Source organism: Vicugna pacos, chromosome 2 (genome assembly GCF_048564905.1).
Source record: "Vicugna pacos chromosome 2, VicPac4, whole genome shotgun sequence".
Classification (NCBI taxonomy): Eukaryota; Metazoa; Chordata; class Mammalia; order Artiodactyla; family Camelidae; genus Vicugna; species Vicugna pacos.
Window position 1 is genome coordinate 62,886,420 of NC_132988.1, and position 16,098 is coordinate 62,902,517.

General features: G+C 31.3%; 1 protein-coding gene across 9 annotated transcripts in view; it reads left to right on the top strand.

Annotated features, from left to right (window-relative positions):
- Positions 1-16,098, top strand: part of ADGRL3 (adhesion G protein-coupled receptor L3) — a 730,953-nt gene that overhangs the window by 404,556 nt on the left and 310,299 nt on the right. For all 9 annotated transcript variants that reach the window (XM_072940759.1, XM_072940764.1, XM_072940768.1 and 6 more), the window contains one exon: positions 15,536-15,645. In XM_072940759.1, the coding sequence (XP_072796860.1) occupies positions 15,536-15,645 (110 nt within the window). The remainder of the gene's footprint in view (positions 1-15,535; positions 15,646-16,098) is intronic.

Below are 16,098 nucleotides of genomic sequence, written 5' to 3' on the forward strand. Positions count from 1 at the left end.
TACCTAAAGCATTTCTTGTATTTACTCTTCTGAGAAATTTGAAGTATAGTTGATAAACAATATTGTGTTAGTTTCAGGTGTAGTGGGTCTTTCTGATTAATTTTGAAAATGTCTCTTTGGAGAAAGAACAAACAACAACAATAAAATCTGATTATACGAATGTGTGTGTACTGCATTGGAAATTGCTAAATATTTCAGACTATGTATTAGAAAACCAAATGATGGATAACCAAGTTAATTATTTTAGCATATGAGATTTAGGCTTACATCTTAACCTCTTTAAGGACAACAGTAAACACTGGAGAGCAAAAGATGGGAATCCGTTTAACAGAGTGCTGCTGTCTTCCACTCTGCCACGTTACAGCACAGTATAGCAGAGGAACGGTGCTTGTTGAAGGACACCAGAGCTTTATCAGCAGCCATTCAGAGCTCTTGTTGTGCACACATCAGTACTGAACTGGTGCTTCATGTGTCATTTTCCTAATGTAGATCAACTGTAACTTTTGCTCCTCTTATATTTTCTGTGGCTTTTGAGGTTCCACCACCAGACATTCAATTCCCAAACCTAGAGTCTGCCATGGTTTATCCCTCTTTTCATTTCCTCACATTCCAATTATCAAGACCTTCCAGTTTTACTACCTTAATTTTGTTTTTAATTCACCAATTTTTCTCCGTCTCTGCTATGCAATCCCTATGCCTGTAGACCTGTACTTCACAGATTCATTTTCTACATGAATAGCAGATTAATCTCTGTCAAAAGCAATGAGAACTTATTACTTCCTTGTTTATAACACATTCTATGACCCCACTTAACAAAACAGATCAAGTTTAGACTCATTTAATAACTAGCTGGATAACCCTTACATAAATCACAAATCCTCAAAGCCTTGTTTTTTCACATGTACATGTATATAGCCCTGTTAGAGTCATTGTCATGATTAGACAAGATAATGCACATAAAGCGCGTTGCTCAATGCTGGGCAGAGAGGAAGCAATAAATACGTATTAGCCACTATCATATGTTAACATGTTACATAAAATCTCACATTTGAGCCTTTGCTTGCCTCTCTGACCTCTTCTCTTGCCAGCCTGTGTGACTCCTGCTCCAAGAATACCCAATGGTTTCTAGATCTCTGTATAACCATGCTGTTTCAATTTCCTTTCTCTTTTTATCTTCCTGAAATGCCTTCTCTGTTCTCCCATTAATTTCACCAAGATAACCATTACTCATCTCTTAACACTGAATTCTGATGTCATCTTGAGCAGGAAACTTGCCCTGAAAGCCCTTGTCCTATCTAGGTTAAATGACTGTATTAATTTCCTAGAGCTGCTGAAACAAAGCACCACAAACTAGGTGGCTTGAAACAACCAAATATATCCTATTGCAGTTTTGACAGCCAGTAATGCTAAGATGTCATAAGTCCATGCTATCTTTGAAGCTCCAGTTAGAATCCTTCCTTGCCCTCCTGGCTTCCTTGTACCATCAGTCCTTGGTACTCCTTGGTTTGCAGCTGCAGCACTCTATTCTCTGACTCTGGTGTTCTCCCTGTGTGTCCAGATCCCCCTCTTTTTATAAGGACACTCATCGTATAGGATTAAGGGCCCACCTACATCCAGTCTGACCTCATTTTACCTAATTACATCTGCAACAAGTCTAATACCAAATGAGGTCACATTCTGAGATACTAAGGGTTAGCACTTAAACATATCTTTTAGGGGGGACAGAATTCAACCCTTAACAGTGACCCTCAGGGGTCTTTTCATGTCACCTGTACATACAGTTATCATTGTATTTAACTAATTGTGTGTTAATAACCTGTTCATGTGTCTGCTCTAAAAGATTTCATGCTCTTTAGTGCACATGCCAAGTCTAATCTATCTTTGTCTTCCTATCACAGGAAACATAGTAAGCTTTTAAAACATGTCAATTAAATGAACAAATTATTGTTCACTATTCAAAAAACATGTCGTGTGATACAAAATACTACAAGAATTGATAATGTCACATAATGCCTAATATAATTTTTATTTTCCCTTTACTACAAAGAGAAAGGAAATAGAAATACCTTTCACTGAAGAACAAAGAGAATTTAGCTCTTTTCCCAAGATCCTCATTGTTGGTGCAGCCTTGGGGAAACTACTTAATTTCTTTATGCTTATCTATAAAATATAAATGAAATAAGCATAACTTAGTGATTTATTTTCAGGTATTTATATTTTACACTTTCCATTCTAGAACCACTGGAGACTTAATTTAATCAGAAAGTAGCAGCTACTTAAGAAGAGCCTGGTATGTCATGTTTAGTTTTTAATCTGTAGAAAATGAAGGGTCATGAAAATCAAGTGAGGATTATGAAAAAAGCTGAGTTAAAGCAGCAGTAGTGAAGCTGGTTAAGAAGGAATAGTGGAGATAAGAGAGAGCTCACACAGGGTATTGGGGCTGATTATATGTTGGGAGGAAGTAGAAAGAGGTTCAGGAGGCAGGTTTTTTTGTTTGTTTATTTTTTGTTTTTGAGAAAAATGTTGAAATGTTTATTTGGTCTTATGTATTGGTTATATAAGTTGTCCCAGAAATAGAAATGCAGATTATTCAAAGGTGTTCAGGGGATCATTTTAGTTATAACCAAATGCTAAAACCTCACCTTTTTATAGCTCTTTATGATATATAGGGCTTCCACACACATTTTTTCATGTGCTCTCTTAACAATTCCAAGATAACAGTGTAGCAGCTTTTATCTTCAGGAAGCATTGTTGATTGAATCTTTGAACACTCTAACAAATGCCAGGAATGATCCTTATTGATGCTGGAATCTTAAATTTCAGAATTTGGTCGAATGATGTTTTTGAAAACATAGGAAGTTTTACCCATCTTTCTTGTATATGTGTGCTTCAGTGACACCTCTGTTGAAGTTATTATACCTTGTAATTGTAAAATATTTACATTTCCCTCATGTTCCCCAACTTTATATTACCTTTGATGTAGGGAGGTGAAACTCTGTCACAGTTGTTTTACATATGAGTAGAGTAAAAGTCAGAGAGATAAATGGTTTGCTTGCACAGTTATTACTTTGAAAATGATCTTTTGATTCAGAATCTTCTTAAGCTAAAGCGTATATGCGGTTTTAATCTTACTTTCTCTGGCTACATCTGCATGTATTCATTCCCTAAGCTACTAAAAATCAACAAATGTTTCTTAGTCACTATCTATCTTTAGGAAGGTCTATTATAATAGTTGAAAATATCCTTCGTATTTGGAGATGGACATAATCTTAAAGTGCAGCACAATTCTCCTAAGCCCAAACTAAATAGTTTTCTATTTATGTCTCCATTAATCAAGAGTATTTTAATTAATGTGTTCATGAATAAGATCTAATGGAATAGTGATATAAAGATCACCGTATATTAATAATTTTAGTTGATAACAATCTTGTGTAAAGGAAGGAAAGCATAGTGTACAGTCCAAAGTGGCTTCTTTATTCTGAGTAGCTTTTGTACATTTAACCCAGTCGTTCAAAAGTGAAACTGTGAGGTTTGGATGTAGAATGCTTTGCTTGATTTTCTGTGGAGTTGTTTCATTTTATTTGGAATTTCAAATTAAAGACTTTTTAGAAAACATTCATTTTATTTTTACCTTTTCAATAATTTAACTCTTACTATCTTTTGGTATTAACTATCATTTGTCTTTGACTCAGTAACTCAGCATTTATTGAGTACTTATAACTGTCCTGGGTTATATGTTGTGTTATCCTGTATATTACTGTTTTTAAGCCTTAACATAATGATACATTAACAGAAATTGAGGCCCTGAGAGGTTACATACCTTGTCTTGTTTTTCACAATAGCATAAGTTCAAATACATGTTTCTAAGCTTAATTCTAGGATATTTTCTTTATTGCTGATGTTATCTAGTCTCTTAACTGTGGATTTTTAAGTACCTTAAAATGAGTTCACATTTCAAGCATTGTCAGTAACCTGAATACTACTTTTGCACATTTTGCATATTTTTAAAATATGTATAAAATTATTTGAATGATACAATATAAATCCATTTAAAAATAATAAGAATAAAATGACAACTTTGCATTGTAGACTTTTTCAATCAAAAAACAATAAAACTACAACTATTGTTCTATAGTAGAATAGTATTTTTCTTAAAAAGGAGACCTATGTTCTTGGAAACCATTGGCTCACATCAGAGCATTCTCCTAGTTAAGTGTTATGATATATGTGAATAATGAAGTCTAGTACTTAGTGGACACATAAGTAGGTATCATAAAAAACTTTATTTTTATTGTGTGTTTATTAGTTGTTATAAATATGTATGAAACTTTCCTTTCTCTAAAGGAAACAGTTCTTAAAGGGCAATGTAATGACTGTTGAATTATATTGATATTTATTGATACTTTATTTCTCAGATTTAAGACATAAAGTAATGATTATATTTCATTATAAAATTTTCTGAAACAGTGAATTAGGCATTCTGCTGCATATTTTACTTGTATTCCATATATGTGATTTCATAATCATAAAAGAAACTTTAATAAAACATAAAATTATTTAACTTTAGGGGATTCAGTAGTACAAAGTTCTTTCACTTAAAATTCAAACTGTGTAGACTATTCATTAAATATCTGTCTGCCTGTCTATCTATCTATCTATCATCTATCTACCTACCTACCTACCTACCTATCTACCTATCTGATTCTAAATGCAAAAAGAAACACCAAGTGCCAATCAGTGAAGACAACAATCTGACAACCAAGAAAATAAATGCATTGCATTTACCTAATGGCTGCTTATTCTCTTTAAAGCTGGGTTGTGATACCATATTTTTTTCACTTTTCTTTTTTACCACAAACTTTAAATTATTGATGGCTTTCCTAAATATGCATAAATTTTAGAGCATATATCTCAGATAATTTACTGTGTTATATGAGTATTATAATACCATTTGAATATTTTTCTTTAATATATGGAATAAGAACCACAACTTTGAAAAAGACAAATGTTAAACTATCCTTGAAGACAATTTCTGTTCTCATTATAAGATGTCATAAGTTGCCATCAGAGTCATTCTAAGATGGATCAACTAACACTGTTATCATCTTAAGGCCCTTAGCAACTGTAGAAGAGGTTATCCAGTTGTGAATGATATGTAGCAGGTTTCTGGACGTGTGGCATGCTAGATTTTTATTGTGCCAGGTTCCTAGGTGACCTACACCTGTACATTATCTCTAGAAAGAAGCTATTTCCCATCTCAATACTGAAAATTAATGTTTTTAGAGGCAGAGAGATGTGCAATAAATACAGGAGAAACTTTTGGAAAGTTTTGCAGAAAAATATCTCCTATGAAAGCTGTATTATATAGATGTTACTATGTAAAATGTTAAAAGAGTTAAAAGATTATCAGAATATGAAATAGTTAATACAGATAGTCCTGAAAGAATTATCATCTTCTTTAAATTTTAAATAATGCTTTGAGATGATCATGAAATAATAAATGTTCACTTTGTTGTAAAAAGGAGAAAAAGTACTAAGAAACTGAAAAATCATAATTATTCTACATCTCAGTGTTAATCACTGTTGCTACAATCCTTCATAGCTATTCTTTACATTTATGCTTTCATACAGCTCTACAACTATTTTTTAATGCTTTTATTTTAAATTTCAATATGGAGGGGTTTTTTTTCAGGTTAATAAAGGAAGAGTTACATCATCATTTTTAAGTGTCTGTCGAGTATCACATCGTAAGGATGAATTCTAATGTGTTTAACCAGACTCTGTATATCGGAATGCTTATAACATATACATACTTACAAATAAAATAGTTTTAAATTTGAAAAAATACTTTTTTAATATGTCCCCATTTGGGGGACACAATTGTTAAATATTCTCCAAATTTTATAATATCTTAAATATGGGGTGCTTTTCACTAGAGAAGGGAACTTAAGAGAATGGTATGTCAGATACGGTTGTTTGCCTCCCACAAACCCATCCTCTAACCACCCCTGCTTTCTTACTCACTAGCATAACCCTGATTTGTTCACTCTCCTGTAATTGGCCATGTGCTTCAGAGAGGCCTAGGGGTACCTCTCTGGCCCTGTGATGATGAACTTTCACTGAGTTAAACCAGTCATGAGGATGTCCTTTCCCTCTGGGATGGTTTTAGGCATATTCGTTGGCTTTTTTTGGCCAATGCCCATTAAGGGTAGTTTGCTGAGTGGTTCATGTGTAGAACATCTGCATTCTTAAAATGAGGCATAAGATAGGAAGTTTACTTTTTCTGGATTTTATCTTTGCATAACTTCTACAAATGTAGTGGCTGTCTTAGGACCATAAGATAAAATCCAAGAAAATTTCAAAAAATCCAAGTCACAGCCATGACTTTGTTAAATCTCTGAATTAAGCAACTTGAACCAGCCCATCTTCCAATTTTTTTTTAATATGTAAGCTGATGTAACTCTTATTTTTAAGCCACTTTACTTTGTATTTGCTGGGGTTTTTTTTCATCCTAAAGCATTCTGATACAAATAGAAATGTCCTTGCACTTCACTTGTACTTATTGCTTCCTGGTGATACCGTAATTCAAAGCAGTTAGAATATATGCTTGAGATGAGACTCTGTCTGAGGTCATGACTGAACTTAATTCAATAGAACCAACCCAACAAAGCCCTATAGCAGAAGTCATTGCTGAAGTAGCTTAGAGAATAGTGATGCATGAGAATTGTTGATCTTCAGTGTCTGGCATACTTGGGTTTTCTTTCATGGTTTGTTATGCTGCACCACATACCTTATGCTTACAAAGCATGAAGACAACTAAAATTATTTTTTATGTGATATAAAAACTTACTGCTTCACTCTTCAAAAAAATCTATGTATAAGGACAAAGTTAGATGCAAAAGTTCATTTGTCTCTGCTATGTATTCTGCTTTGGAAGTTGTATGTATATAGTCTTCATATACACACAGAATTATTGATTTGCTTTCATTTAGCACTTTATTAAAAGCAAATGTGAGGAAGCCAAAGCCATTTTCCCGGCTCATCTTATGTTGTTCCTCTTTTTGGCTTTCCTGTTAACTGACTTCAGTAGCCAGCATTAGTAGAATTCCTTTTTCTTTCCAATTCTCATTCTCAAGGTTTGATTTCATTACTTTTAATTTCTCTCATACATGAATAGTTTGATTTGGAATTATCACACATCATCAAAGAAAAACCTAACTAAATGACTCAGCATGGTATCTCTTGTCTTAGCCCTGTCATGGCAGGTAGGGAGCTTTGTAGCTTAGGGAAGAAAAGAACGCCTTGCAACATGCGTAAGAAGTGTAATAAATTATATTTGTCTCTGGAGAATGTCATTCTAAGTGAAGTAAGCCAGAAAGAGAAAGAAAAATACCATATGAGATCGCTAATATGTGGAATCTAAAAAACAAAAACAAACAAACAAAAACAAAGCGTAAATACAGGACAGAAATAGACTCATAGACAGAGAATACAGACTTGTGGTTGCCAGGGGGGTGGAGGGTAGGAAGGGATAGACTGGGATTTCAAAATTGTAGAATAGATAAACAAGATTATACTGTATAGCACAGGGAAATATACACAAAATGTTATGATAACTCACAGAGAAAAAAATGTGACAATGAGTTTGTATATGTCCATGAATGACTGAAAAATTGTGCTGAACACTGGACTTTGACACAACATTGTAAAATGATTATAAATCAATAAAAAATGTTAAAAAAAATTTTAAAAAAAGTGGAACAACATAAGTAGTCCTGGAGAGTAAATTCATATATTAATATCTTATAAAACTGTCAGTGAAGTGAACATTGACTTCACTTAAGAAAAATACATATGTATAAAATATTGTTCCTTTTTATTTAGGAGAAAACAAGTAATACCTCTATTTGCTATATTTTCACATAATGAATTCAGATGCACACTCTGATTTATTTAGTTAACCATATATTCAAGTAAGGAAGGAATGTCCAGCTCTGATATGCTGCCACAAGTAGACAGTAATAAACTAATACAGATGCAATTCCAGTTACTTTTAAATGAAAAGATTTTCATAATTCTATATAGCCATTGTCATATAGCATTCAACTCCCACCAGAAGATTACAACTTAGAAATCACTGATACGTAACTCAGGACTGAAATGCATTTCCAAGCAATATTTGTGAACATGTTAATTTTAAAAGCACATTTCCATTTATTTTAAACACATGCTGCTATGAATTGTATTCATGTCTGACATAGCTAATTATTTTATTTTTGGAATGGGATCCATAAATATTCTTTGGATGCTGACTGACGATTATGATAATTTGTTCTGTCAAATATTACCCAGAGATGTGTGGAATATTTGGAAATTGGACTTCCTTGCAAGATTACCACATTTTCAAACATATTTCTGTATTTCCAGGATATTGTGAAGTTAATTTGAAAAATTCCTAAAATAAGCCCTTAAGGCTTATAAATTTATATTATAATAAGAAAATCTGGAAAGATTTTTATTTTTTAAATTGCCACTGAAAAAGTTTAGAACATAGGCAAATAATATCTTTTTAGTGCAGTGAAGGATTAGTATTTTAAATTAGACTTTGTCAAAATAAAATCATTTATTTAACTCTGCAGATACGAAATAATCACTTTTTGTTTATTAATAGAAAGGTGTGCTAACACTGAAACATAAGTTCAATTTACTATGAATCAATCAGGTTTCATAATAATTTCTTAATACTTCATATTTCATATTTATGAAGTTTTATGTAAGTTCAAAATTGAAGCAACATCCCAGTTTTTGTAAAATGTTTTTAAGTTACCTTTATTGGTCAGACAAATCTGACTCAGTTTCTCACATCTATATCAATAAGCTTTATGCATTGAAAATTCCATTTTGATCAAACAATACAAATATATAATATGATATCTTTTAGCCAAACTATAATCAAAACATTTATTTGTACTGAAATATAATATATATAAATGGAGTCTTATGCGTCCTTTTAATATATAAAACTGTAAGTTATAGAGACATTAGACACCTTAGCCATTTTCCACTGCAATAATATACATCTTCCTATGTAAGATTTCCTTAGGGTGACCACCTCACGAGACACAGTATTAATATATCTTTTTGCGTAAGTGCTTGTGGTAGGCTGAATGATGACCCACCACAATGATATTGACATTGTTATCCACATAACCTGTGAGTTCTACTTTATATGGCCAAGGTAACTTTACATATGTGACAATGTTAAGGCTCTTGAGATGGGCACATTATCCTGGATTATAGAGGTGGGCCTTAAGTGTAATCACAAGGGTCCTTTTAAGAGGGAGGCAAGAAGGTCAAAGAAGGAAATGTCACATTAGAATCAGGATGAAAAAAGGTGATGTGGGGCGACAAGCTAAGGAGTGAGGACACAGCCTCTATAAAATGAAAAAAAAAAAAAAAAGGCAAGAAGACATTTTCTCCAGAGCTTCCATGTGAAATCTACCCTGCCAACACCTTGGTCTTAGCCCTAGAAGACATGTTATGGACTTCTGCCTCCAAACCTGTAAGAGAAAAGATTTGCATTGTTTTAAGCCACTAAATTTGTGGTAATTTGTTCCAGAAGCAACAAGAAAATTAATGTAGTATCCTGGTTTCTGTAGTCCTCCTCATTCATCGTCTTGGTTATGTTTTCACTTGCTTGTGTCAAATCGTATTTTTCTAATATGAAGAGTGTTTGTAAAATTACATCTAAAAGAATATAGAAAATGAAAGTCATGAAGCTAGAGAATTATCTTATGAATTATGGAACTTGGTTTACATGCATTGTCACAATGTGTTCTGTAAGATCCTACAGTATTTTTAGTTTACAATTTAGAATCAATTTTCTCAAAAATAAAAACACCAAATTAGGGCCTTATAACTTTTGTTCCTCTTCTTAAATTGCCACTTAACTTGTATATGGACAGCACTGGCTTTGGCACATTCCTTTGTGAATGCTAGGTATATAATGACAATATAAGAATTAAAGAAATTTTTAATGTTTATGATGATCGATTTCTCTTTCTCTGAGCATTTAGTTCTTTTATTATTTGGGATCTGGATGATTCCTTTTTGACGTATATATTCATATTCTACCATGAGATCCTTATCTTTTACAGGCTTCTAAATTCAAAGTGAATGACATATTAGCAGTACTCAGAGTGACAGGCAGTGGAACATACAGAAAGTACAGTCTTGAGGAAAAGGAGTTATGTTTAGTGACAGTGAACAAAATACTGTTGTTATTACATATGAATATACATTTTTCATATTGCTACATTCCATTCCTGAGAATTAAAAACTCCTAGTTACCCTGATTAACCATTTTCAGATTTAAAACATTAATGTATTGTGATGATGGTGCCTTTTTTTTGCATAAAACATTTTCCTCTTACAACATAATGCCTTATTATACTATTCAAAGACTGATTTCCCGTATTTTAGATAACGTGAATTAATTAAGTATACTAAGTATAATATGTTTCTTCATCACACATGCTTTTGTATAAATGTCATCTGATAAGTACTAATGTAAATTCATATGACTAATTTTGCTAACAAGAAGACTCACAAAACTATCTTTTTTAAAACACAATCATATCTTGTTATTCCAGTGATTTTAAATGGAGTTTTATGTATTTACACGGCTGAAGCAGTAATTGAAAAGTTTCTGAACATTCCCAGGATTGTTTTTTTTTTTGTACACACTAATTTTAGAGTGTAATAAAAATATGTAATTGGGTTTATTAATGGAGAACACTATGGATTACACTCCTAGCATATAAATATAACGGTGTTTTATATAAATTATTTTAATGGTATCATATTAGATTACTAGAACAATGGAACCAACCAACACAATCCTTACATGTCTAGTATGTAAGAATGTTTTAAAATATAGTTATGTTTAAGATTCATTTTTGAATGCTTCATCTACAAATACATTGTAACCAAACAGGAGATAATGGGCTGATAATTTTTATATGGATAATGGAAGTTAAAACAAACATCACTTTATTAAATTTAGCAGAAAAGAGGCTGATTATTTTATATATAATAAGAACTTACTCAATAGTTGATGAAACCATAGCAATATCATTTTTATTATATGTTACAGTATGTTGTAGCAAATGGAGGAACTTTTTTGCCCCAGAGGTGACTTTTTCATTATCATACTTAACTAATTTTGTTCTTATACTGCTATGAACCATATTGGAATGAGTAAGTTAGCAGCAAATGATTCTGTATCTGATTACTAATCCTGTGATGATGTGTATCGTCCCTGGCAGTCATCATAAGACATATTTTAAGTTAAACAATATTGCTTTAAAATTAATGCCAGTAACCAATAGCATTCAACATATTAAATGACATTGATTAAATAAAGTTGATCAGTAGATGGCAACTACACTTAAATTGGAGCTTGTATGTGGGTTTAATTAAAATGACATGTTTTTGGTTTTTTTTTTTTCTTTCAGAAGTCTATATAAAAATAAATATTCAGTTATCCTATTACTCCCTCTACCTTATGTTCAGAAATTTATCTTTCTGATGGCTGCATGCTATTCAAATTGAGAAGGCCTGGTTATGTAATGATAATTTAAATTCAGAGCTTCCTTGGAATGCTTGATTCACAGTACATCTGAATGAATTTTGGGCCATTTAGATGTATCAGATCATAATACTTCTGAGAACCTGTAAGAGTGAATTAAATTAGTTTCCCGGAGTGACCATGAAATGCATGACTCACTGTCTCACAAGACATTGGGATCATCAACTTCAGGTCCCTGTTCTGGAGTCCAGTGACTATTAGTTGATTACTGAGAGCCTGAAAAGTTACTTAACATCACCACACCTGCTCCCTCCTCTGTAAAGTTGGGAGTAGTACCAGTCATTTCAAAAAAAAAAAAAGTGACAAGTGGATATATGTGAACATGTTTGATAAAGTTTAAGTGGTTACTATAAAACTCAAACATTTACTATCCCAGGTAAAATACTTCGCATACAACTAATTTACTTGGCTTACTTTTATTTTTTTTTATGTGAATCTGTTTTTTCCTCTTCCTACTCTGAACCCAAAGAATTTATGTGCTTTTCTGTGTGTCATTTCTTCTAGCTGTGGGTTTCTCTCAGAAGACTTAGTCTATCTGGAATGAAGTGTTATTAACCCATCTCCCAAACAAATAACTAATGTTGATATTAATAAGGATAGCTACAGCAACAAATAATATACGATATAGTATAACTTGTGCACTTATATGATACTTTACAATTGTTAAATGCATTTTTATAAGCACATCAACTTTGTGAGGTAGTAAAATAACTGGTGTCCATGTTATATGTGTAAAAATTGAGTCTCCAAGAGATTTCTTTGAGAATTCTATCTGGTATTTGTTAGTGTCACCTACTTTATTTATCAAATGCTTTATTTAAAAATTGTCCGTTCTTGGGGTAGAAAATTGTTATTGCATAAAATTTCTGATGAAAAAATATTGAAACTTTTATCAAAAGTTTAAGCCTTAACACTTTTATAAGAGTGTGGTATTTTCTCTGTGACTATTAGTGGATTAGGATGCATTTGACCATATTATTGCAGCCTTTTCTCATCCTTTATTGTGGTTTTAAGAATATCTTTGATATCAGGGATACTGAAAATCATTTTTTAATTTATATTTAAATTAAAAGTAAATACAAAGAAAATCTGAGTTTAAAGCACATGAGAACATTTAATTATTTTATTTCACTTTTATCATCAATAATATTTTAGAATGAAATTACTTTTAACAACTTTTATATAGCAAAATATTCTTACTGGTATCAATTGTTCAATAATCTTTAATCTAATATAAAGTTAACTTAATTTTGACTCATAGAGCCTGAAATCATAAAAAAAGAAAGGACAGACTTTTAAATTCCTGTTTTGAAATGTAGCTGGTCTTTAAACAATCAGTATTACATCTTATACAGAAATAATATTCCAGAGGTTTTCTACCTTTCTCCTTTTGATTTTTAAGGATTTTAACTTATAAAAAGCATTTGGTATAGAAATAGTAATAGAATATAAATTATTTTAAAAAGTAAATGTTGTAAAGCATTGTTTTCTATAGAATAATGATGACAATGACTGCAATATATTACTGGTATAGCATGTTTTGGTTTCTATACCTCTCACAAACACTATCTCATCAATTAGAAGACTTTCTTGATTCTTCTTTGGTTAACATTAAGTAAGATATTTGGGACTCAGAATGATGTCTAATGTCTATAACAAATGGTTACTTGTCTCAATTTTCTTACATATACATAATTAGTATTTTTGTAAATTATATATAATATGTAAAGTGGTGAGTGCACATATTTAAATAATTAGATGGATAAATGGATGTGTGTAATGTCCATATTGTATTTTTAAATCTGATTTATACAAATATAACTATTTGAAATTCTTTTTGATTCAAGATTTTTTTGAATAACTCTAAATTTTAACTTTCATGCCCTACTCATAAACGACTAGTAATTTGATTTGTTGATAACATTGTTTAAATAATAAAAACTTGTATTATATATGAAAATTACAAGCAGAGATACAGATTTTATATTAATTTCATTATTATTAGAACTGTAGTAATTAGAAAAAAAGGTTGATAATAGGGAGTTAAAACAATAGGCCAAGAGAGAAAACATTGTATATATATACACTATATTATGTATATGTGTATTTATTTCAAACTTACATAATTTAATGACTGGAGATCAGCAATAATAGTATATTTACAGAATATTCAAATATCAAATGTTATCATGTATACTTTCATTCTCCATCATTTCTACTTCAAATGAATTCCTGGTAATAGCTGATTGTTTTTGTAACAATTACAGGCTTAATTGAGTTTATATAGCTGCTCATTGTATAAAATCCTGAGATAGATTTATGAGTTTATGTTTTCAAAGTATGATGTGAAAATTGTATTTCTTTAACTGCAGAAAAATATGTCTTATAACTTGAGACAGCTGCTTCAAGTGGCTTTTCTATGTAATAGGAAAGTACTGCTATTTTTTGTAAGTTTGAATACACTAAAATATCAAGCCACCTATTTCCAATGCATGTGTGAGGACAGCCACATTTACATTAATATTATTACACAGTTGTCTGATAATCAGACACTTAAGTTTATGGAAGAGAACTTTAGAACATGTTGATACTCAGGATTAGTTGTTATGCTAAATTACCTGATGAGTATGGAATAGTGTCTTTTATTAATCTTTCACTAATAACATAGGATATATTTTTCAGTTTAAGACATTCGCTTATGAATCAATTTTTATTTAGGGACTAAATAAAATCCTTATTAATCCTGACAAATGGTAGCCTCGAGTAAATACAAAGCATTTTTACTCTAAATCAAAATGAGTTCTGCCCTAAATGCTCCTTATCCAGCGAGTATTCTAGCAAGGATTCAGAGGTATAGGTCATACCACAGGAAGAAGCACCTATTTAAGAAAGTAGCAGAAAAATCTAGCCTGAGATACTGTATTTCTGAAATGAATAAACAACATAAAACAGGACAGCTAGAATATCTCATTCTGTACACTTAGTGCCAGAATTTTAGGTGGGAAAAACCATCGTTTTTTCCACAGAAATGCCTACTTATTGATAAATTATTGAGACTAGAAAATTTCTGAGTAAACTGAGGCTGCTGTGAACTTGCATATCTTTTTCAGAGTAAGAATCAATTTCATTGTATGTATATTTATCCATGAGTATATTTGGATAACTCAGATCTGTTTAGCCCAATTATCACAAAAGATGTCCACTGTATGTTTCTGTTTCAATAGTGATGTCTGATTATTCTCTTTGGAGATTTAAAGTTATCTTAAAATATAGGATATTGGCATTTATGAATAGCAATCTCTAAGGTTAGTGTTGATATTTGGCTAAATATAAGAATCAGGTTTTAGAAGTGGTTTTACTTATGAGGTTAGTTATTATTAATTTATATAGATTAAATTTTAGCTGTATTTTAATATTTAAATATTAACCATTTATTGACTTTATTTTTTAGGTTTGGCTAAAAGTTTTCAACACTATATGTTCACTGCCTTTAAAATAAATGGCATGATACTAAGTGAATTTATTTTACTACTGCCTAATAAAACTCTGTGGTTATATTTTCTGAATTTTTTTTTTAACACTAGGAGTCTTTCCTACCAAAAATTCTGTCTTCACATGGTAGTATCCTTCAGTTAATGTTGCTTAAGCAGTATTTAACTTCTAACTCAAAATCACGCTTTGTTCAATCAAATATTAAATTAGTTTAATATTAGTTTAATGTCTAATTTTAAAAAATGTAGTATAGATATTTCCTTAATAAGTCTGAACCCTAAATTGACCAAAATCTTATTTAAATCTGTGAAATAGGAACTAGAAGTAGTATTGATGTTAATGATGATTTAACAGTGCACAAGCTTATTATTTTTTCTTTTCTTTTGACTTCAGGTGCAATAACAGAACCCAGTGTGCAGTGGTGGCAGGTCCTGATGTTTTTCCAGACCCATGTCCGGGAACCTATAAATACCTTGAAGTGCAGTATGAATGTGTCCCTTACAGTATGTATATTCCTGTCCTTTTATTGTAAAAAGGAAAAAATATTAAGCTTTGTTTTGCATGCATTGACAAAATTTCTATGAAAACATATAAATCACATAAATTTTATGAAGAAAACTGACTAATTTTAATTGTTCAGGATCACAAAACTCTCCCCACTATTGAAAGAATTAGATGTTGCCTACATAATCCTGCAGCATTTAATTTTGAGTATATATTTCTGTACATCAGTATCTATTCTAAGACTTTTCTTAATGCAAGAATATAAAATATTTAGAAAAGGGATGAAAGAGTGGTATGCCAATACTGCATCCTTCCAGCTCCATGCAAACAGAAGTAAAAGTGAATAATATACTTGTATATATAGTAGTATAGAATTTGATAAATTTTGAATTTGATAGAAACAATTATATCTAAGCTTTCTGAGCTGCCAGCATTTTGAGAATCAGAAATAT